The sequence below is a fragment of the Bos indicus x Bos taurus genome, chromosome 21 (assembly GCF_003369695.1).
Source record: "Bos indicus x Bos taurus breed Angus x Brahman F1 hybrid chromosome 21, Bos_hybrid_MaternalHap_v2.0, whole genome shotgun sequence".
NCBI lineage: Eukaryota > Metazoa > Chordata > Mammalia > Artiodactyla > Bovidae > Bos > Bos indicus x Bos taurus.
In genome coordinates this window covers 33613734-33636342 of record NC_040096.1, presented here as the reverse complement: position 1 = coordinate 33636342, position 22609 = coordinate 33613734, and the positions used below count along the sequence as shown (strand labels likewise).

The following is a 22609-nucleotide window of genomic DNA, read 5'->3' as shown; positions in this document are numbered from 1 at the left end:
AACTCTCATTGATTCTGGGCTTTAAAACATTTACCCTAGTCTCTACTCACTTTCAGTGTTCATCTCTGCATATCAGCCTCTTTTTTTTTAAATATGTATTTTAAATATTTATTTATTTGGCTGTACCAGGTCTTAGTCTCAGCATGGGGGATCTAGTTACCTAACCAGGGATCAAGCCCGGGCCCCCTGCATTGGGAGAACAGAGTCTTAACCACTGGACCACCAGGGAAACCCATAGTCTCTTTCTTATTTTCTCTCTCTCCCTTTCTCTTTTTCACTCTTTCTTTTTCTGTTTTTTCTTTATAAGCCTCTCCCTTTCTATTCTTCTATGTAGCTTGTCTGTTTCTTATTTCTTTCTCACTTCATCATGCTCTCTTCTTCATCTTTCCTTGTCTTTTTTTCTCTCCAAATCTTAATCTCTCCATGACTCTGTTCTTCGTGTTACTATGACTTTATGTTCATGGCTCTGCTCTCTTGTCTTTCTATGTCTGGTTTTTTGGATTTGTGTTTCCTTGTCTATGTCTCATTTCTGACTCTTTATATTTCATCTCTAATTTTCCATCCTCTATCCCCTCTCTGTCACTTTGGCCCTGTAGATCCGAAGGACTTTCATCAGTCTCCTGCTTATGAAGCTCCCTCTCCCTCTTCCTTTCTGGTACACCCAGAGGCTCCTGGAACTGGCATGGGAGGTTATTCTCCCAGTTTACAGATTTGGAAGCCGAGGCTCTGATTGTTGGTACCAGACTCCCATTTCTGGATCTCTTCCTCGACGTTCTCGACTTGCTCCTGTCCGCGTAGTGCCTGCCCACAACCTGATCCGGCCCAGAGTCCGGAACTTAGCACCTCGGACAGCTCCCGCAAGGTGAAGGGGCGGCCAGGCCTTTCTTCTCGCGAGTGCAGAAGCCGCGGCCCAGTGAAAGCTCGGGAATCTCGCGAGAACAGCTGCTGCAGGCCGAGGTGGCGCGGGCGCGCGAGGAAGTGGCCCGAGGCGCGCGCGTGCGCGAGCGCGCGCGCACCCCGCCTCCAGCCCCGGAGCGGCTCGCAGCCGGCTCCGAGCCGCATCGCTGGGTGCAGCGCAGCGCGGTGGCCTTTCTGCAGCCGAACGACAGCGGCGGGTGAGTCCCGGGTCCAAGGGCCCAGAGAAGGGCCTTGCAGGGAGGTTGGGCGCAGGTGGAGAGAGGGTCACCCGATCTCCAGCTTTGTACCTGCTACACTTCACCTTTGGATGCAGGGGGTAGGTCGAGCTGGAGAGGTGGAGAGTCGAGGTGACCTTCCCTGTTAGGGCGGGGGAAGAATGCTTTAGGTGCCCCAAGCCTCCACCAGCCCTCACCATCCCCATTCCCGGCTCCCGCAAAGGGAACCCGGGTCTTGGATGACGTCAGACCCCTGGATTCTGGAACCTGGAACCCAAGGCCCACCTGGCGTTCCCAGCAAACAGTCCTCCTCCTGGGGCCCTCCTCCTGGCGCACGCGGCCGGGGAGGGGGGCGCCTGGAGGCGGGGTGACTGTGGCCTCTTTAGGGGTCCTTCTTGACAAGAGGCGCCTGCAGGAGGAGCAGTTGTGTTCCCCAGCCCCCACCTAACCGAGGCAGCGGGCCTTTGGACCACTGGTCTGAGCCACCTCCGGTTTTCGGGATGGGTGCACTGGTTTGAGCCTGGGGTCCAACGGGGCTTCAGGGTGGTATGTGGAGGGCCCAGATGGAGCTCATTGTAACGCTGACAGGATTCGGTCACGAGGATGGGGGGAGATACTTGGAAACCCATCTCGGTCCCTGCCTCTGGAGGCCCCCAATCTAGAGGTTAGGGGAAGCAAGTAGAGTCTTGGACAGAGAATTTGCCATTTCAGGCAATTCAAACCCGTAATGCCCCAAGTCCAGGATGAGGGGTTTAGGGAGGGCCAGGCAGACTTTCCTGTGGACACCAGGAGCACAAGGAGAAAGGGAGACAAGAGCCAGTGAACAAGAGCCTGCTCTTGGAAGAGGTGAGATTTGGATGAGAAGAGAGGTAACGGAGGGCACTTCCAGAAATGGCCTGGACTAAGGCTCAGAGCGGGGAACCAAGCATAGCTGTTGGGAAGCCTGGCCTGTGAGCCCAGCCTTGTGACTGATCCCCATGGGGTGGGGAAGTCTGGAAAATTTTGTAGCCTATGCCCCACCTGTTCTGTCTTCAAGGGGCAGGACTCTGAAAGAGGGGAATGGTTCTTGCAGGGAGATTTTGTTTGGGGCTGCACAGATCTTGCTAGTTGAGATTTGATCTGGGTTTGGTGAGCCTGAGTTGCTGAGAGAGGACTAACTGGTCACTGGGCCACAGAAAGAGGGTCTTCTTAGGTCTAGCAAAGCCATGGAGAGTTAGCACGATCCTGGGAGAGGAGCTCTGGATAGGGGCCCTGGGCTCTGTTCCTTTTTTAACTTTTTCTCTGGCTGGCTGGCCACCTTTGAACAAATTGATTCCCCTCTCTGGGCATCTCTTTGCCAGCACGTTTCTCTTGGGATGAAATAATAGGACTAAGTACTGACCTCCCTTGAGGAAGCTGCGTGTTCTAGTTTAGAGCTTCCCTCTCAGTTTTTCTCCCTCTTCCTTTTCTCCCTTCTCCCTCTGCCTTCCTCTTCCTGTCCCTGCCCCCATCCCCTGAGCTGTTCCTCTGCAGGCTGCACTTCTGTTCTTGCTGACAGCCTGGAGTTTCTGAGGTTTGCTGGAGGAAGTGAGGTACAGCAGGGCTCATGAAACTGTGGGGTTAGCCTGATTGTGGGGAGGGTGTCTGTTGCTCCACTCCCACCCCTGGGCTTGGGAGGGCTACAGGAAGCTGAAGTCACAAGAATGGAAGGTTCCAAGCTCCTTTGCTCTGTGTCCACATCTTAAGCAAGAATGTGATTGACTTGTTCTCTGTGCTCTGTTCTGTGCTGAGTCCCTTCTGGAAGCCCCATCCATGATGGAACCAGAAAAAGACTGGATGAGAATGAGTGAGCATTCGTTGCCCAATAACTGGTTCAGAATATAAATAGTGGGATGCACAGCAGGGATGTCTAGAAGGGCTTCCAAAAGAGGTGGGATATGAGAAAAACGGTAGGACTGAGAGGAATTGGCAGGGCTCTGGTTTAGGGTCACTGGAAGCAGATGGATGGCTCGATATGATCGGCATGAAGCTGGAAAGCGGGTCAGTGTGTGGACGAGAAGCAGAAGGTGGTGGGTGGGAGCTTTGTAGCTGATTGACACAAGGCCTTGACTGCCAGGCACAAGATCAGTAGGGGCTACTGGAGAGTCATCACAGGACAGTGATAGCCATGCCAAAAGAGTAGTGTTTTCTGAGAAAGATTCAAACCCTGATGCTGGGAAAGATTAAGGGCAGGAGAAGGGGGCAACAGAGGATGAGATGGTTGGATGGCATCACCGACACAGTAGACATGAGTTTGAGTGAACTCCAGGAGATAGTGAAGGACAGGGAAGCCTGGAGTGCTGTAGTCCATGTGGTCACAAGGAGTCAGACACAACTTAGTGACTCAACAACTGGAGAGTCATCACAGGACAGTGTGAGCAATGCCAGGAGAGTAGTGTTTTCTGAGAAAGAGTCTTGGTTCTGGGACATCAGGGCTGGGGATATGGGATTGGGTGTGGGGTAAGGAGACCAGAGGTAGAGCCAGAGGGGGAAACTTCCATCTTAGCAGATAAGCTCTGGGTGGGCAGGAAGAAAATGACCATTTCTATGCCAAGCATGGGGCTCATGCTGGTGAGTAGGGAGCCCTGGAACAAACCACAGGTCTCTGTCCTGATCTGAGGCCAGACTTGACTCCCTTCTTTTTGGCATGGACCTCACTCTTTTTACTGTGGGACCTTCTGTCCCCTCAACTTCACAGTTAGAAATGGAATAAATTATAGTTTGTCTTTTGAACAAAATTCAGTTAGTATTTGCTATCTTACTGATAACTAAGGAAGTGTTCCCTTAGGCCTGCATCTTTAGGGGGATATGTAGCACTCCCAGTGTCTCCCAACATTATGAAAGACTCTCAGTTGAGGAATGACTTGCTATTTCTCTCCTTTTGCAGTTTAGGAGCTTTGGTTCGCAGAGGCCGGTCATTGCTGTTCCCCTCTCGCCCTGCCCAAGTATAAAGGCTAATCCCTGACAGAAGAGCAGAGGATCCTGGAACCTTCCATTCTTGTGACCTCAGCCTTCTGTAGCCCTCCCATGCCTAAATTCTTTCTGGGCTAACAGTCTACAAACAAGGCAGTCTTGCCCTGTGCTCTGGCCCTGAGCGCTGGCTTTCCCACCATCAGTACTTTGCTACACTGACTTCTCTGTAACACCTTTGGGAGGCAGCCTGGGACCAGATGGGGGTCAGGTTGGAGCCAGGGTTCCAGCCTCCTCCCTTGAGGCTTCTACAATCTAGCTGTTGCCCACTCTCCCTCCGCCTCTCTTCTTTGTTTTCCTGGAGGACGTTAGTGTTGGACTGCAGTCTCCCATTCCACATCCCATTGTCTCATGCGAGGTGATGCCTCCTTCAGCTGCTCCTTCTGCCGGCTACACCTAGTCTGGTCATCGCTGGCATGTGGCCACCTCTGAAACCTTCAACCCCAGTATTGTTCTCTGACCACAGTCCAATTTCTGCTTTACCTGCCTTGGGACCTCTAGGAGACCTCAAGTTCTCTGACACTTCCATTTTCTCTATCTCACGAGCATGGCACCTACCATGTCCTTCCTGGACTTCATGGTCCTGGATTTTAACCAGCTCTTGCCCTCAGGGACCATGTCATTGGCCCGTGTGTCCCACCCCAGAGCAGACCACCCCCCCTCAATTCCTCCCAGTTCTGGACTCTACACTAAGAATGTGGAAAACTTCTGGTGGCCGTCACATACCAGGATAGTCTCGTTTTGCTTCCATGGAGGGTCTCCAGCCTCAGCTGTCCCTTCATCACTTCTCGGGACCATCATCACTTTCCTCTTCCCATCAGCTGTCCATCCTATTCCATGGGAAGAGAAGTCCAAACTTGGACCATTATCCCAAAGCCTCTTTACTCATGTAGAGGGTTAGTTGAGTGGTGTAAGTGGAAGTTGGAACCATACCTGTGTTTCTCTACTTCTTGAATCCTAGGGCTCCTAGTCTAATACACCCACTCTGTGCTATGGATGCCGGCCCTTCCTGTCTCCTGAGATATCGGTGTCTGTCAGCTGTTTCCCCCTCTACTGTATCTTTAGTATCTCCGCTCTTTTTCCTTAACAATACTGTCTGCCCTGCTTATTAATGTGCTCAAGTCTCCTATCTGGAAAAACCCATCTAACTATATGTCTTCCTCTAACTGCTGTTGCTTTAAACCTATGACTTTGTGCATAGTGATATAGATATAGAAAAGTGATGTAAGATGTTGTAGACGTTTTAGAAAATAAAGATAAAAGAAAGACAATAATATAATCTCACTGTCAAGAGATGGCTATTAATCCTTTAATGCATGGTATTTCATTCTTGACACTAATATTCCCTGTGTTATATTAAAGTCTCAGCTGAGTTTTAAAAAAATTAGTCTGCTAGACGTATCCCTCTTCCTCTCCTCATATTCCCTCATTTCTTGGCAACTGCCCTCTGCTCCACCACTCCCTGAAGCTGTGACCTTCTAATTTCCCGAATCAGCCCATGTCACAACTGACTGCTCCGTGGCCATGGACATTGTTGACATTAATGACTGGTTGACCAGTCATTAAAAAGGTTGAAATAACCTGTGTTCATTGATGTGAAACATTTTCATGGGATATTGTTGAGTGGTTATAAACTAGCATGTATAAAATGACCTCATTTTTGTCATATATGCTTGTGTGTGTGTGTGTGTTCAATTGTGTCCAACTCTTTGCGACCTCGTGAGCTGTAGCCCACCAGGCTCCTCTGTCCATGGGATTTGACAGGCAAGAATACTAGAGTGGGTTGCCATTTCCTTCTCCACATATATGCTTATGTATACATAAAAACCAGAAACCTAAAGGTCAGACTGTTAAAGGGGTGACCTCTGAGAAGGTGGATTTTGGAAGAACCTGTGTTTTCTCCTTTATGGACTTTGATTTGTTTTAACTTGCAGATATTTTTATGTATGTTGCTAAAAAGCAACATAATTTCACTTTATTAAAAAAAACTTTGAGGTTATATTTTTTTAAAAGAAGAATAGAGTCCTTCAGTCTCTCCCAAGACTCAGGATAAAGCTCAAATTCTGCTCATGGCCTTTAAGGCCAGGATGACCGGCCCCTCCCATCTCTTGGCCCTATTTTTGCCTTTTTTTCACTCCTTCCACTTTAGGCTTTATCTGTGCTCTGCTTTCTGTTTCTTGAACTTGCCATGCCATAGTTCTGACCTTCCCTTTGCACATGTTTTTCTGGTTCTTTCTTTTCCTGGCCAACTCTTATTTATCCTTCAGGATTCAGCTCTGCTATCACCTCCTCTGTGAAGCCCTCCCTGGCTCCTCCAGGATGGACCAGGGAGGTGCTCCTCTGGGTTCTCACAGCTTTGTGTACTTGCTCTTGTGGAGCACTTCTCGGACTGTGTTATAATTGCCCACTGACTTAGTTACATCCTCTACTCTTACCTCCTCCCTTTCGACTCAAACTTCCCTCCCATATTGCAGAGAAGATTGAAGCAGATATATGGGACTCCCACTGTCCTTTCCAAGACCTCAGACCTCCCCCATTTGCTTGCATCATGTTTTTCTCCCCATCTCCTTGCACTGGACCCCATGCTTCTCCCTGTTTCAAGGGCTTGCTCCGTTAATTAAGTTCTGTCTCTGTTGTAATTGCAACTCTTCCCTGGAACTTTCACATCTCGAGCTTATTAACATCCTAAACAGACAACCTTGAGCCATAGTCTCTCCTTGAACTACTTGTCTTACCCAGGTATTACCCTATTTCTGTTTTCTAACAAGGCAGGCTTCTTCAAATTGTTGTCTATACCTGCTCTCAGCTTACATGTTCAACTACTAATGTATAGTTTGGCTGCTACCACCCCCAACCCCTCAGCCCAGCTCCTACCACCTCCAGAGTAGTTCTTGCTGGGGTCACAGGTGACTTGCTGCTGCTGAGCGAACTGAACATTTTTCAGTCCAGGCCTTTTGATGCTGGACCTCTCAGTGGCATCTGTCACATTTGTCCACTCTCTACTCCTGGCTTTGGAGACTTCACACTCTCCTGGTTTTCCTCCTGCCTCATCAACTGCTCCTGCTCATTCTTTGCCAGCTTTTCTGCTTGACTTTTCTTTTCATTTATTTTTTTTTAAACAGGTAATACATTTACACGATTCATAATTCAAAAAGATGTCCTGAATTTCATCAGTTCTAAAATAAACACTTTGATATTTCTGAAAACATTTTAATGTCTGTATCTTTGAAATTTTGGCATCTTATCATTATAAATTGGTGGGTTTTATTTTCTTTCTTTTGGTAAATAATATAATGATCTAAAAGTTGATGGTGTCTTGGATTTGATGGTATAAAGATTCATAGTAAATGGGATTTCCCTGGCCGTCCAGTGGTTAAGACACCGTGCTTCCACTGCAGGGGGCACAGGTTTGATCCCTGGTCTGGAAGATCCTGCATGCCTCATGGTGTGGCCAAAAATAGAAGAAAAAAAAAAAAAAACAGATACATAGTAAAAATTATTCCTCCTGTCTACTCCCATGTCTATGCAGTTCCTCTGTCCCCCAGGAACCACAATTATTTTTTATTGATGTCCTACTAGAGATTCTTGATTCTTTGTGTATATATAGCCAAATACAACTATATATTTTTTCCCTGACTTAAAATATTTATCTATTTTTATGAAGTGTAATTGACATATATTACTTTCAGGTGTACAGCATAATGATATTTGTATATATTGTGAAATGATTGCCATAAATTCTAACCAGTGGACCTCCAGGAAATTTCCTGACATTTTTTGCAGAACGATTTGAAAATAAGTAGCAGACAAGACATAATATTTCTAAATACTTCAGCATGTGTCTTCTAAGAACCAAAGTATTATTGTATGTAACCACAGCACCTAAGAAATTTAACACTTACTTGCCTGGAAAATCCCATGGATGGAGGAGCCTGGTGGGCTGCAGTCCATGGGGTCGCTAAGAGTCAGACACGACTGAGTGACTTCACTTTCATTTTTCACTTTCATCCATTGGAGAAGGAAATGGCAACCCACTCCAGTGTTCTTGCCTGGAGAATCCCAGAGACGGGGGAGCCTGGTGGGCTGCCGTCTGTGGGGTCGCACAGAGTCGGACACGACTGAAGCGACTTAGCAGTAGCAGCAGCAACAGTAATATCTTCTATTCAGTCTGTATTCAAATTTCTCTACTCATCCTAAAAATGTCCTTTATAGCTATGATTTAAAAATCCAGGACCACTCATTGCACTTGGTTGCAATCTCCTGCAAGTCTCCTCTCTGAGTCCCTCTACCAATTTCTATCTTTCATGACATTAACATTTATCTGGGAGAATTTCCCACAATCTGGACATGTCAGATTCTTTTTTATAATAATTATTTTCAGATTAAACATTTTGGCAGTAATACTACATAGGTGATGTTGTGTTCTTCTATGAGTCATGTCAGGAAGCACATAATGTCCTATTGTCCCATAATCAGGCAAGTTTGAGAAGTTTGGTCACTTGGCCTGCCAGATCCTTTCATTACAGAAGTAACTTTTCTCTCTTGTGATTAATAAATAACGTGGTGGTGGTGGTGGTGGGGGGGTGACACTCAGACTGTGTGTTTCCCCTCTTCCCCAGCCATCTTTCACCCAGCGGTTTAAGCAGCTGTTGATGATCCCTGCCTGTGTCAGTTCTACGTAGGCGTTACAAAATGATGATTTAAAAAATTACATCATTCCTTCTGTCTTAGAACTTTTCCTGCCCATCTCCCTTTCTTTTGTGTGTTATAGTGAACTTTCACATTCTTTTCTTTCAGTGTGTTATCATCCCTAACTCATATTATTCATATTTTTCCTCCAGCTTTTTATCTTGAAAACTTTAAAGTTGAAAGAATAAAACAGGGACACTCATGTAACTTTGCTGAGATTCACCAGTTGTTAACATTTGCTACATTGCTTTGATTCTGTCTATATCTATTCATTATTCCTTATTTTTTGAACTATTTGAAGATTCAGATATCACAACACTTTACCCCTAAGCACTGGAGCACATATTTCCTAAGAAAAAGGACATTTTCCTGCATAACCTCAAGAACACTATCACACCCAAGAAATGTGATATAGACCCAAATATTACTATCTAGAGTCTCTATTCAAGTTTCTTGATATCCCATTGTTTCCCCTTGAACCAGAATCCAATCAAGGTTTACACTTAGTTTTTGTTGCCATATAGCTTTAGATTCCATTAGGTTAGAGAATCCCTTATCTTTTTTTTTTTTTTTTAATCTTTTAGGATGTTGGCATTAAAAATTTTTATTTATTTGTTTATGGTTGTGCTGGGTGTTCTTTGCTGCGTGCAGACCTTCTCTGGTTGAGCGGAGTGGAGGCTGCTCTTTGTTGTACTGCTCCTCTCTGTGTTCCTCTTTGTCTTCTCCTGTTGCCGTGCACAGGCTCTAGGCGCACGGGTTTCAGTGGTTGTGGTGCCTGGGCTTAGTTACCCCACAGCCTGTGGGATCTTCCCAGACCAGGGAACCATGTCCCATGCATTGGCAAAGGGATTCTTAACCACAGGATCACCAGGGATGTCCCAGATGTTGGCATTTTTTAATGTCCTGGCCAGTTTAGTTTATAGAATGCTCCACAACTTGGATTTGACTGCTTGTTTCTTTTGACTAGATTCAAGCTAAATATTTGGGGGCAGGAATACTACATAGGTGATGCTGTGCCCCTCCTGGTATATCACACTGGGAAGCCATAATGTCTGTCCCATTATTGGTGAGTTTGAGTTTGATCACCTGGTGAAGATGGCGTCTGCCAACTTTCTTCACAGTAAAAGTGCCTGTTCTCCTTTGTAATTAATAAGTCATCTTTGAGACTCTGCGACTGTCTTCTTCCCCAACAATCTTTCACCTAGTGAAAGACTTAGCAGCTATTGCGGATCCTTGTGTGAATCAGCTGTGACATTCATGATTGCAAAATTAGAAGATTTTCTAATTCTGTTACTCCTACATTTATAGCTAGCATTCTTCTGCAAAGAAGAGCTTGCTTTCTTCCTCCTTCATTTAAAAAATGAGTGTCACTTTGGATTATTTTTTAAACTCAACATGTTATATTACTGTCATTATTTTTGATGCTCTGAATTCTCCCAAATTTGGCTGATTGGTAGCCCCTTCAAATTGGTGTCCTTTTGACATGTACTAATTAGTTGAATTCCTGCTTATTTCTGGCACCACAAGATGTTCTAGGCTGATGTTGTATTTCTTTGTCCTGGCTTGGGACCAACCACATATTTTTAAAGACATGAGTTCATATCGATGCCTCCAATTCAAATCCAGCATCACAAGACTCTTTCTTATCTTCCCATATTCCATATTCTGTCTCCGTATCTAACAGTGAGAACCCAGGTTCCAACAACACAAACACATTCTCTCATGTGTTCTCTGCTACGGTCGGTACATACGAAAAGTTTCAGTCGCCACACTAACACCAACAGTAAACCTGCTAAGATTTTAGATTTCTTTCTAGTTGTTTTTGCTGTTGAGATAGATCCTTTTAAGTGAACACAGAGTACTGAGATCAAGCCACTTGGCCAGTTCCTTTTCCTGTGTGATTGTGTTATCAGTTTGCTGTACAGATAGCTTAATTTGTTTTTGTTTATTTCAATTTTAGTGGTTCTCTCCAATATATATATATTTTGGCTATATCGCCCAGAATGCAGGACCTTAGTTCCCTGTCCTGGGTTCCAGCTGAACCTGGGACCTCAGCAGTGGAAGCTCAGAGTCTTAACTACTGGGCCACCAGGAAAATCCCTGTGTTTATTTCAATATTAGACTTTCATTTCTTTCGGGTGTAAGTTTTTGAATACGTAAGACATTGTATGTAAAAAAATCTGTAAAAATCTTTACGCTGAGAAATCTCACTACTCATCCTAGCCCTTCCATCATCTGGATGACCATTTCATTCGTTTCTTATTTATTCTTTCTGTATTTCTCTTGCAGAAACAAACTTATAAATGCATGTTCTTGTTTCTCCTTCTTTTATATAAAAAGTAGCATTCTAATTACAATACTTTGTACTCTGCTTTTTATTTTTTTTTGGCCACTTCTTGTGGCTCCTGGCGTCTGTTTCTCAGCATCTTAGTTTCCTGACCAGGGGTTAAACCCATCCCCCCTGCAGCAGAAGCGCCAAGTCCTAACCCCTGGGCTGCCAGAGAATCCCCTGCTTTTTCTACTTAACTGTATATACTGGAAATGATTCCATAGAAGTTCAGAGATACCATCTTCTTCTTTTTTACAGCTACATGTTACTCTATTGAATGATATACAAAGTTTATTCGAACAGTTGCTTCCAACATTTTGCTACTGTAAAATAGCATCATCCTGAAAACATGTATTTGTTGTTTCTTATTTGTGGGTAAATAACTAGAGTAGGATTCTGGGGACAAAAGCAAAAAATACTTTTATTCTCCTCTCCCCTGCTTTATTTTTTTTCAACATGAAAGGTAGCCTAAACTATTCTATGCATTGCATTTTTTCAACTGCTTGTAATTGTGGAGCTCTCCATATCAGTATTTTTAGAAATAACGGTGGCTGCATGCTCAGCCACTCAGTCATGTCCAACTCTTTGCGACCCCATGGACTGCAGCATGCTAAGCTCTGCTGTCCATGGAATTTTCCTTGTAAGAATACTGGAATGGGCTGCCATTTCCTCCTCAGGGTAGAAACAGCCAGTACCATTTATTTAACCAGTCTGCTGTTGATAGACATGTCAATTGTTTCCAATCTTTTGGTATTACAATGTTACAGTTAATGCAGCAGCGTAAAAGAACCGTCTCACGCTTGTCTTTGTCATGCCTGTCTTCTCCATTTGTGGTAGATGTTGTTAGGTTTTTACATCTGTGTTTGATTTCATATCGCAAAGGGACCACAAAAGAGTATGATGGCCTAATCTTCAATAGAGCCAGAGGGATTTGACTGGAACTCTAGGAAGGTTTGTTTTTCTTTTAAAGCAAACTCGTAATTGAAGTATAACAGGTAGAAGAGTGCACACATTGTAATCGTATGCTTGAGGGATTTTCACAAAATCAACACCTCTGTGTCAGCAACACCCAGGTCCAGGAACCGACCACGACCAGCACTCCTGATGCTTGTGTTCCCTTTACCCTCCTGACTTCTAACACCATAGATTCGCTTCGCCTGATTTAAACGTTATAGAAATCTCTGCCCACTTTGTTTTTTCTTTTTACTGTTTCTATTTATCTATTTATTTGGCTGCGCATGAGGATCTACAGTCTTCCTTGCAGTCTGTGGCATCTTTTAGAGAGAACTCTTAGTTGCGGCATGTGAGATCTAGTTCCTTGACCAGGGATCGAACCCAGACACCCTGCATTGGGAGCGTGGAGTCTTAGCCACTGGGACCACCAGGGAAGTCCCTCTGCCCAAATTTTGATGCTGCATTGCCTTAGTGCTTGGCCATAGACCATTTTCTGTTTTTCAGTATATCTGTATTTATCTATCAAAGTTACTGTTCTGGTAAAATGCTCTCATTTGCTTCCTTAACCTTCACTCACCAACCATTACCTGATGTCTATCTCAGCACAGGCCTCCTGCTAAGCTTGTGACCCAGATATTCCCAAAGCCTACAAGGCTTTGTCTTGTCTGGAGGTTCTCACGGCACCTCAGACTCTGTATGTTCACGATGAAGCTTCTCTTCTTCCCTGGAGCCCTGCGCCTCTTCTCATGACGGGGCTCTCAGTAAACAGCCCACCGTTTGCTCAGTGGTTTAAGCTGGCAGAGAGTCTTCATGAGGGCCTCCCTCCCCCCACACCCCAGAGCCACCTTGGAGCCCCTTCTAATTGGCCTCCTAAGTGCCTCAAGAATCCCACCCTGCCCACCTCCATTCCTGCTCCCTCTCCACGTACTCTCTGCTGTGGCCACAATGGCTTTCTTTCCCTTATTCAGAAGCATGAAGCTCTTTCCTACATCAGGATCTGTGCAAGCTTTCCCCACTGCGCAAGAGGCTGCCCTGCCTCAGGCAACTCCTCTGTATTCTTCAGGTCTCCCCTTACGGCTTTCCTGACTCCCCAGACCAGATCACCTAATATATGCTGTGCATGTTTTCATAGCCATCCTTCTCTTTTATACTGTTCACGGCCGAGGTTATTGACTGTTTGATGCCAACAGCAGGGACCACTTCATGCTGTCTCCCCAGTGCCTGGCAGGTTATAAATGCTCAAGAAGTGAATGAATGACTCGAGACAAAGGCAGGGGGAGGGGAGCCCAGCCTGTGACTGGGGCCAGGGCTCTGCCGTGTTCAAGGTCAAGAATAGAATTTCCTCAAGCTTTCTCTGTCACTTGACTTGCACCTGCTTGAGGTGGCCTCCCAGGTTCCTTTGCCACCCTCTCCTTGGATTTTCTGAAAATAGATTTTATGCCTGGAGGTCAAGGGCAGGAGTCCTTGGAAGGGTAGAGCTGGTGGAATGGTGGTTCTGTAAGACGGGTCCTGCTCCGAGGAGTTTCCAGCCCAGCTGGGGCTGAAAGAAGTACTTGGCTGGGTGAGCCATGATCCTCAACCTTCGCTGACTCTTCTTTCCTTCCAGTTCGAGACAAAGAAGCGTGGACAGGCCGCTGGGCCAGCGGGTGCCATCATGTCAGGTAAGGGGAGGGTGGATCCACATGGGTAGGACAGGACAGTGACATAGGGTGGGTGGCCCTTTTCCTGGGCCGTTTATACCCCATAGTTTTTGAAGATCAGATTCTTTCGGTCCTCTTGCCCCTGGGTTTCCCCTGGTCCCCCACCGAGACTTATCTATCAAAGACCCTCACTGTCTAGATGTCTGTCAGACCTCTGAACCTGGCGACCAGAGATAGCCCATCCTGACTCCCTGGCCCTCCTGTCCATCTGACCGATGAGTGACATGGAGAGCTCAGTCCCCATCCTTTCTGTCACCATTACTCTCTAATACTCTGAGACCTTTTCCTTCTGGTTTCTGGGTTGTCTGGTTTCTAAAGGCTCAGAACTGGAGAGACTGTAGGGTCTATCTAGTTTGACCCCCATCCCACTGGGTAAACGGAGGTCTGGAGAGAGGGGTGATGACTGATTCTTGGAGTGGAGGCTGGAACCCACATCTCCAGACTCACCATCCTGCTGCTTCTCCCCAGAACTACCCTTGACCCGGTGTCCATGCCTGATGGACGGTGTTTACTGTTTTTATTCTTCTGACAGTGGTGCTGCCTCAGGGCCACTCTGGAGACCTGAGGCAGCAGGAGAGCTGGTGGGGATGGTGAAGTGGCCTGTGGCCACAGGGGCCAAGAGGGCCGCCCAGGCCAGGGGGAGAGCGATCATATCAGGTCACTGGGGAGGGGAGTATTCAGGGCGAAACTGTGGAATGTGCCTCACCCGCAGAGAAAGTGAACAACTTCCCACCACTGCCCAAATTCATCCCGCTAAAGCCATGTTTCTACCAAGACTTTGAGGCTGACATCCCTCCTCAGCATCTCAGCATGACCAAGCGCCTCTACTACCTCTGGATGCGTGAGTGCTGTGGGGTAGGGGTGTTACAGAGCTGGGGAGCGGGGGAGCGGGTGCTGGCGGGTGCTGGGCACGGGGATGGGGTGCCCCCAGGCCTGGGTCCTTCAGCCTCACCTGCAGCATCTGTCCCTGCCTGACTCCTGCAGGCTTCTCTCCTGGGCCAACTCCCCAGCTAGGCCTCAGTTTCCCTCACTTCCCATCTAGCCTCTCCTCATGCCCCTGTCACAGAGCAGCCGGGTGCGTGTGAGGGGTCTCTGCCTGCATTGCAGTTCATTTATCTTCTCATGGGAGTGGTTTTCCAGGGAACCTCTGGTGATTACCTCAGGTGTCTGGATTTGGAGAGGACTCCTCCCCTCAAAGCCTCATTTTTCTTGCTTTCGCTGGAAGATTGCTCCAAAAGAATGTTCAGTTGGGATATAGTGACCAGGCTGGGCTGGTCACTCGACTTCCCAAGAGGCAGCTTCCTCATTTGTAGGAAAATGGGTACTGGCTCAGTGATCGCCGTGCCTCCATGTGGGTCTGTGTTAAGAGCTCGAGTTCTCATGTTCTAAGGTTTTGAGGTTGAGTTAAAGGCTCCAGTTTCTGATGGCCTGTGATGTTAGAATAATTACGAAAAGGGTACTAGATCAGATGAGCTGGAGAGAGATGGGACTGTGAAGAGAGATGTAAACCAACAGAAAAACAGGGTGAAAAAAAAAACTAAAACTGAAAACAAAACAAAATAAAAACAGGTTAATGAGTGTTCTATGTAAAGAGCAAATAAAATCAGTGAGAACACCATGATTCCAGGAAATCTGGTGGTAATAAATAGGGATGAGGAAACACAGCTGAAACTCACAGAAAGAAATGCTTACCCTCATTGTGAGGGGCCCTGAGAGGGGTGTACCTCTCATGTGACAGTATTGTCAGGCCAGACTTGGGGAGCGGTGGCCCTAGGCTCTGGGAACTCTGCCCCTGAGAAGATCTCATCCAGAAGCTGGATTTAAGGGCTATAAATATCTTCCTAAGTCCTTACTAGGTGCTGGCCAGATGCTTTGTTCCCAAGGAAATGTATATAACCCTTGAGATGCTTAAAGAGTTCTATTCAAAAGCCAAGCCCATAGATGCCTGGCTGTTTGGGGCCAAGATTAAGCCTGCCTTCCTTTGTTTATTCAGCAAGTGTTTTTTTTTTTTTTTTTAATTTATTTTATTTTTGGCTGTGCTGGATCTTCGCTGTGGCGTGAGGGGTCTGCGGCATGTGGGGGCTTTTTTTCCCCAGTTGGGGTGTAAGGGCTTCTCGTTGTGGAGCATGGGCTCTAGAGAGCATGGGCTCAGTAGTTGCCCTATGGCACGTGGGATCTTAGTTTCCTGGCCAGGAATTGAACCTCCGTCCCTTGCGTTGGAAGGTGGAGTCTTAACCACTGGACCACCAGGGGAGTCCTTGTTCAGCAAGTCTTTGTGGAGCCTTAAAGGGACTTGGGCTAACAACATTGGAGGAAGGGAGCAAGTACCCTTATGTCCAATGAGCTGGGTGTGTGTTAGTGCAAGCATCAGATGAGGAGACTTGAGGTCCCTACTGGCTGTAACTCAGGGATACAGTGATTCAGAGGTTCAGTTATAGAGTATGTAAGCATGGAAGAGAAGGAGCCTGGGTCTCACTCTTGGGGAACCTCTAGTTTGGTTGATGGGCTGGGATTTGTCCTTTGGGAAACATGAGAGCACCCAAGTTGTTAGGAGGTCAGAGGGATGGGAGGTGAATAAGACTGCAGCAGTGAAAGAAGACTTCTTGGAGGAGGTGGTGTAATAGGATTAAAGAAAGACTGAGATCCCAGCCACTGCTGCCTGCCCTATATAAGTGTGGGGCAGATGGTATGACGACGTAAAGAGACGTTTCCTTTTCCTTTCCCCTTTTCATGCCCTACCTTGCAAGAGAAGATGGAAGATGGGTTTCCTGTGCCATGGGCTTGGTGATTGCTGTGGGTCTGGGAAGGCCAGGGGCTGAGGCTATACTTATAAGAAGAGCATTTCTCCCAGGTTGAGGCTTTGGGACTCTTCAACAGGACTTGCTAGGCTGAGACTCTGAGTTCCTGATCGGGGGGGACTCTTTGTTCTCTGTAGTTCTCAGATCCCCAGGAACGGGGGTGTGTGTGGGGGGCTGGTCTGAGCTCCCAGTTATCTTTCTTACAGTCTATACCCTCTGTGTGTGTGTGTTATGTGTGCATCTTATGTATCTCTGTGTGTGTATTGGCTGCTGTGACTTGTGGGTGCGCACCTGTGTAAATGTGGTTTGCATGTGTGTTTGTGTATGTCTCTATCTTTCTGGGCTTGGGCTGTCTGCCTGTGTCTGATTGTGGGTCTGTGCTGAGTTATGGGTATGTCTGTGTGTGGTGCTTGTGTGTTCTGCGTGGGCCTTGGTGTCTGTGCGTGTCTGCTGTCCGTCTGGTGTCTGTGTACATGCTCCTGGGTCTGCAGTGAATAGCGTCACGCTGGCCGTGAACCTGGTGGGCTGTCTCGCGTGGCTGATCGGAGGCGGGGGAGCCACCAACTTTGGCCTCGCCTTTCTCTGGCTCATCCTCTTCACACCCTGCTCCTACGTCTGCTGGTTTCGGCCCATTTACAAGGCCTTCAAGTAAGTGACGGGTGCTGAACCCAGCTCCTAACCCTGTATCTTTGTCCATCTCCCCTGTCTCTTCTCTACATATTTTTCTCTGTTTTTTTTTTTTTGCTGTCCCCCAAGCTCACTTTCCCTTTATCCTCAGCTCAGACTGCCAGGTAGGATTTAGGCTTCCTGGGAACTCTAGGCCGGAGTGAGAGGGCTGGGAGTCCGAGCCTTCCTCTTAGGTCCTTCCTTCTTCACTCTACCCTTGGGTGGGACAACATAGAGACCAGACTTGTTCTTGTTTTCCCTTCCCCAGGCAACTAGCTGCATGACAAATTTTGCCAGTGGGGCTATCTGTCTTGGTTTAGCTGCCCATGCCGGTACCCATGGGGCTGGCTAGTTTGGTGCCAACTAGACCATCTACCCACATGCCAGTGGGACAAGCCATCCATGTGCCACTGACACTGTTTTTGTGCTAACGAGGGCATCCAACTCTGTGCCAAAGGGACTACCCATCCATGTATCAGTAGGGCTAACTCTCTTAGTGCCAGTGGGTGTCTGCCTTGTGTCAAGTGGGATTTTCAATCTTTGTGCCAATGGATTATCCCTCTCAGTGCCAATTGGGCCTCTAATATTAATGTTTGCCAATTGGATCCATCCGTTTATGTGCCAGTTAGGTTATAATCTTGGTGCCAGTCATGTGTCCATTATTGTGCCAACAGCACTTTCTATCTTGTGGGGCCCTCCCCTCATGTACCCCTGGAGCTTGATGTCTTGGAGCCAGTAGGGTTGTCCAACCCTTTGACATGGGCTGTTTATTCCTGCCACAACAGACCCATCTATTTCTGTGCCAGCCATCCATGTACCAGTGAGTGGTCCATTCATGAGGCGATCTCTCCCTGTGCAGTGTGGTACACACAGGTCCAACACATGGAAACTTACAAAGATCCATGGGTGAATGGCGTCCCATTTTGACCCCTTAACTAAGATCCACTGAGTACTCACTTACACTTGGAAGGACTTGGAAGTCTCGAAGGCAGGGAAGCCGTGTCCCTCCACCCAGGTGACAGGAGATGTCTCCTCTGTTGCAGGACTGACAGCTCCTTTAGCTTCATGGCATTCTTCTTCACCTTCATGGCCCAGCTGGTCATTAGCATCATCCAGGCCGTGGGCATCCCAGGCTGGGGTGTCTGGTAAGAGACCAGGGTGTCTGGGACTGACCCAGGGCTAGCTGGGCGGCAACTGGGGTGTGTCCTTTGCTTACTTCTGTGGGCTAAGCTGCCTGGCCTGTGGGAACACCATGAGTTATTGGAAGTGTGAAGGGATTCAGGATAACTTAGTAGATACAGCATAGCATCAGAGGAGAATAAGGCAGTGGTTTTTAGGGGTGATGAGGGATATCAAGCATCATGAGATAACCCAAGAGAAGGAAGCCTTATGCTCTGAGAAGCTTGTTTCCTGAGCCAAGGGTTCTTCCTAAAGCACTGACACAGGCCCTGTCCATCCATTGATATGGTCTCTCTCTGTGGCAATGAGAAGGTCCCTTACTCTAGTGGGGCGGCTCCTGGGTGCCCGTCACTGTGCCAGGCAGCCCCACAGCTGGCCTGTCTCTGCAGCGGCTGGATCGCCACCATCTCCTTCTTCGGGACGAACATTGGCTCAGCAGTGGTGATGCTCATCCCCACCGTCCTGTTCACGGTCATGGCCGTCTTTTCCTTCATTGCCCTCAGCATGGTATGTGGCCGCCTCTGGAGCTACAGGGTGGTGTTGGGAGGGACCGTGATCTGTAACGACCCTTCTTCCAAGTTACAGAAAGACCCAGTGGTCTTCCCAGGGACTCACTCTGGGATGGCTTGACGGACTTTGCTCCCAGGGTACGGGTGGGAGCGGGGACTGGCTTTTATGGTGACTTACCTCTGGCTCCCACGTCTTTTCTGGACGGGCTGCCTCTTCCCCTTGATTAACCCTTCCTTGTGCTCCTCCCCCTACAGGTCCATAAATTCTACCGGGGCAGCGGGGGGAGTTTCAGCAAAGCTCAGGAGGAGTGGACCACGGGAGCATGGAAGAACCCGCACGTGCAGCAGGCGGCCCAGAATGCAGCCATGGGGGCAGCACAGGGCGCCATGAATCAGCCGCAGACTCAGTATTCTGCCACCCCCAACTACACATACTCCAATGAGATGTGAACCAGCCAACCGACCGGGAGCTGGCTGGGGGCCGGTGGGGTGGGGGCTCAAACCACAGGGTCTGTTGTGGTGACCAAGCAGGGTTCCCCCTTCCCTTTTTCTCCTCCCCCACTTTGTACAAAGAATCAGAGTTATATATATATATACGTATATGTGCCCCCCTCCCCCACACCCTCTGGACTCTGCTCCCAGCACCCTGAGCGCTGTGGGCTGCACTTGGAGCTGTCCCGTGCGGCGGTAGTAGTGTCTGTGTCCCCTTGTGAATAGTGTGCAGTGGAGGTCTCTGTTGTTGTGGTGCTAGATGTACGTTTAGAACTAAACCAGCCCTCCACCCTCCCATCAGGCTGCTCCGTCTGACCTCGGCCCTGGGACCCCTCATGGGGCAGGGGAGGCATAGCAGAGAGCCTGGCCCCCTCCCAAGGTTATGAGCTGAAACTGTTTCCAGTTTTGGTCTTCCAGGGAAGCAGCAGTATTTAGCACTCCTGGGAATGTTGGTGGGGAGGGTGGAGACCTGCAGGGAATCTTCCCTTGCTCCTTTGGATCTGGGTCTTTGCCCTCCCCTCCCACCTCCCACAATCTCCTCCTCCATTTCTCTCTTCCTGCTGTCTCTCTTCCCGCTTCCTGTGGTCTCTTGGCCTCCCCAGGGCTCCTTTCCTCCCCATGTGGCGTTTCTTTGTCTTCCTCCAGGCTGAGGGTCCCACTTGTATCTGCTCCTGAGACTGAAGCCCATTCTCAGATCCAGGAAGCAGACAGAGGACGGGGAGCTGAGCCTGAGCCCTGATGTGGGAGGGCACACAGCCAGAGATGTGGAGACCTCCTGGGTACCTGACCCACAGGGGATGGAAATGTAAGGCAGGGTCCTTTCTTCCCTGCCTTGCCTTCTCCTCCTTTACTTCCCAGAGCCCCCTCGAGCCCCTCTGCCTGTGTCCCTCCCTACACTCGCAGCTGCTGTGGCCTGATTCTCCTGCCCTACCCCTACTGTGTGCTAGGTGATGTCTGCCATCTACAGGGGCAGATTGCACTGCCTTTCCTGAAGGGCTGGGTGGTGTCTGGGCAGTTTTCAGGTGTAAAGGTGCAGCTGTGTGCTTGCTAAGTCGCTTCAGTCATGTCCGACTCTTTGCGACCTTATGGACTGTAGCCCACCAGGCTCCTCTGTCCATGGGATTCTCCAGGCAAGAATACTGGAGCGGGTAGCCATTTCCTCCTCCAGGGGATCTTCCTGACTCAGGTCTCCTGCGTTGGCAGGGGGTTCTTTACCACTAGCACCACCTGGCAAGCCCAAGGTGCAGCTGGAACAAAGGATCTATAAATAATTACTGGTCTCCGAGCGATGTCTGACTGACTCAAGCCCACTGGGCAGGTGCTGGGTGTCTCTGAATGACCACTGGATTCCTGGGAGCAATAGCTGTTCTGTTTGGGTCTGATGGAAGGGATAGGCTCAGAGGACTGGTCCTGGAGGGATGAGTCTTCTCAGAAGAGAAGGTAGGCAGGACCAACTGAGAGGGGATCATGCATCCCCCCTGACCCACCCCCCCAGCTTGCTCTTGGGCATAGGGCGGTTCTGGGCACTTGAACTCAAGGTCTAGGAAGAAGCACAGGCCCAACCCTGTGTGCAAGCACAATAGCTGGAATGTGGTTTCAGGTTAGGTGGGGTGGGAGGGGAGGTTCTCTGGCTCCTGTTTTTTATCATATTGAGATTACTTGCTCCCCTCTGTCTACTGGACTTGATTCTTGGCCCTTCCTCACCCCCATTAGAACCCCCTTTCCTTCCCAGGACAGTGATAGAGGCCTGTGGGCCTGTTGTGTCCCAGGCATTGTGAGAATGTTGTTGGTAGAGGTCCTGGCTCTCTTGGAGGCCTGAAGAGGAGTGGGTTCTTAGCCATGGAGCAGCTGCCCATTTCTCACTCATCGCCCCCACCTCCCACCTGGGCAGTTTGGCTTGAAAAACCAAACTCCACCTGGCCACTCTGAGTGGCTCCAGCTTAGAACCCAGCACCTGGATTTCCAAGTGCCATCTGAGCTTTGAGCTCCAGGTACTTTATTTTCCTATAAGGGGAACCAGGGCCTCTGGGAGTTATCTTCCTGATGGCCCCTTAGGCTTGGGCCAGAGTGTGATTGACTCTCTTCTCTACCACTTTCTCTCTGGAAAGCAGTTGTCACAGCCCCTAGTACTCGAAAAGAGACCCTAGGTCTAGGTTCTTCCCTTCCCTCTCTCCCCGCCCAGACCTCTGGCCCCCTTCCTCTTCCTCTTTGGTAGCTCCGGGAGGCCTGTGGTCTCGCTGCCAGCACAGCGTCCTTGACCTGCTGGATGCTCCCTCCCGTCAGCTTCCTGTCCTACCCGCCTTTGCTCTTTTCTGGCTCAGACCTGGATGGCCATGCCCTGGCTCTGCCCTTGGAAGACCTGCTATACCCGCACGTGGCCCAGGTTGTCCAGGCCCTGGGATGCTGCATCTCCAGGCATCTATGCACTTTCCTGGGGAGGGAACTGAACTAGAAGTGGGGGCTGGGCACAGGTTCATCTCTGCTGGATGGTCTGGCTTGAGGGTGGGGTGCAGGAAGGCTGAGGTCAGTTCTGCGAATCCTCAGGTCTTTGGCCAGTAACCTGCTTTTGTACTCTGCTGGTGCCCACTGCCCCTCCTTGTTTCTGGGAAACACAGACCATTCTCCAACTGGCAGCTGACCTGCCTGAGCCGACCTGTCTGTCTGTGGTAACTGAGTGAACCATAATAAAGAGGAACGTTTGGCCCTCTGTGCCCTGCTGTGTCACGTGTCTTCATGAGGGCCTGTGTACAGGAGCCGCACCGTGGGCTGTGGGGCATGGAAGTAGGGTGGGCCCAGCGGGCCTGTCGCCTGTCGTTCCCAGAGGTCAAAAGTCACCCACTTCTGTGTAGTTCTTTCTCTGAGGCAGCCTTGGAATTGCTAGAGTCCTTCTGCCTGTTAGGAGTTCTGAGTTTCCTGAGGAAGAGCTGAGTTCACATGCTGCAGTTAAAGATCCCCCACGCTGCAACTAAAAGATTCCGCACGCAGCATCTAAGACCTGGCACAGCCAAAAAAAATATTTAATTAAAAAAATTAAAAAACATAGAAGATAGGCTCAGTAAAAGTATTAAGTACTGCAGTGATAAGCAGTGTGGGTGGGGCTGGGGGATGAAGAGGTCAGACAACTGGCAGGCCCAGATGAAAACAGGAAATACCAACAACTTGGGAACCGGTG

At 48.7% G+C, this 22609-nt stretch overlaps 1 protein-coding gene across 1 annotated transcript; it reads left to right on the top strand.

Annotated features, from left to right (window-relative positions):
- The first annotated feature begins 956 nt into the window (after positions 1-956).
- Positions 957-22140, top strand: SCAMP5 (secretory carrier membrane protein 5). Its single transcript, XM_027521259.1, has 7 exons — positions 957-1115; positions 13700-13754; positions 14506-14634; positions 17083-17239; positions 18301-18402; positions 18826-18943; positions 19201-22140. The coding sequence occupies exons 2-7, from the start codon at positions 13748-13750 to the stop codon at positions 19393-19395; spliced, it is 708 nt and encodes a 235-aa protein (XP_027377060.1). The 5' UTR covers positions 957-1115; positions 13700-13747; the 3' UTR covers positions 19396-22140.
- The last annotated feature ends 469 nt before the right edge of the window (positions 22141-22609 follow it).

Excerpts from the sequence above, each read along its gene's own strand:
- SCAMP5 (XM_027521259.1), top strand. Across the intron at positions 18,403-18,825 it reads ATCCCAGGCTGGGGTGTCTG|CGGCTGGATCGCCACCATCT; the intron begins GTAAGAGACCAG and ends CTGTCTCTGCAG. Across the intron at positions 18,944-19,200 it reads CCTTCATTGCCCTCAGCATG|GTCCATAAATTCTACCGGGG; the intron begins GTATGTGGCCGC and ends CTCCCCCTACAG.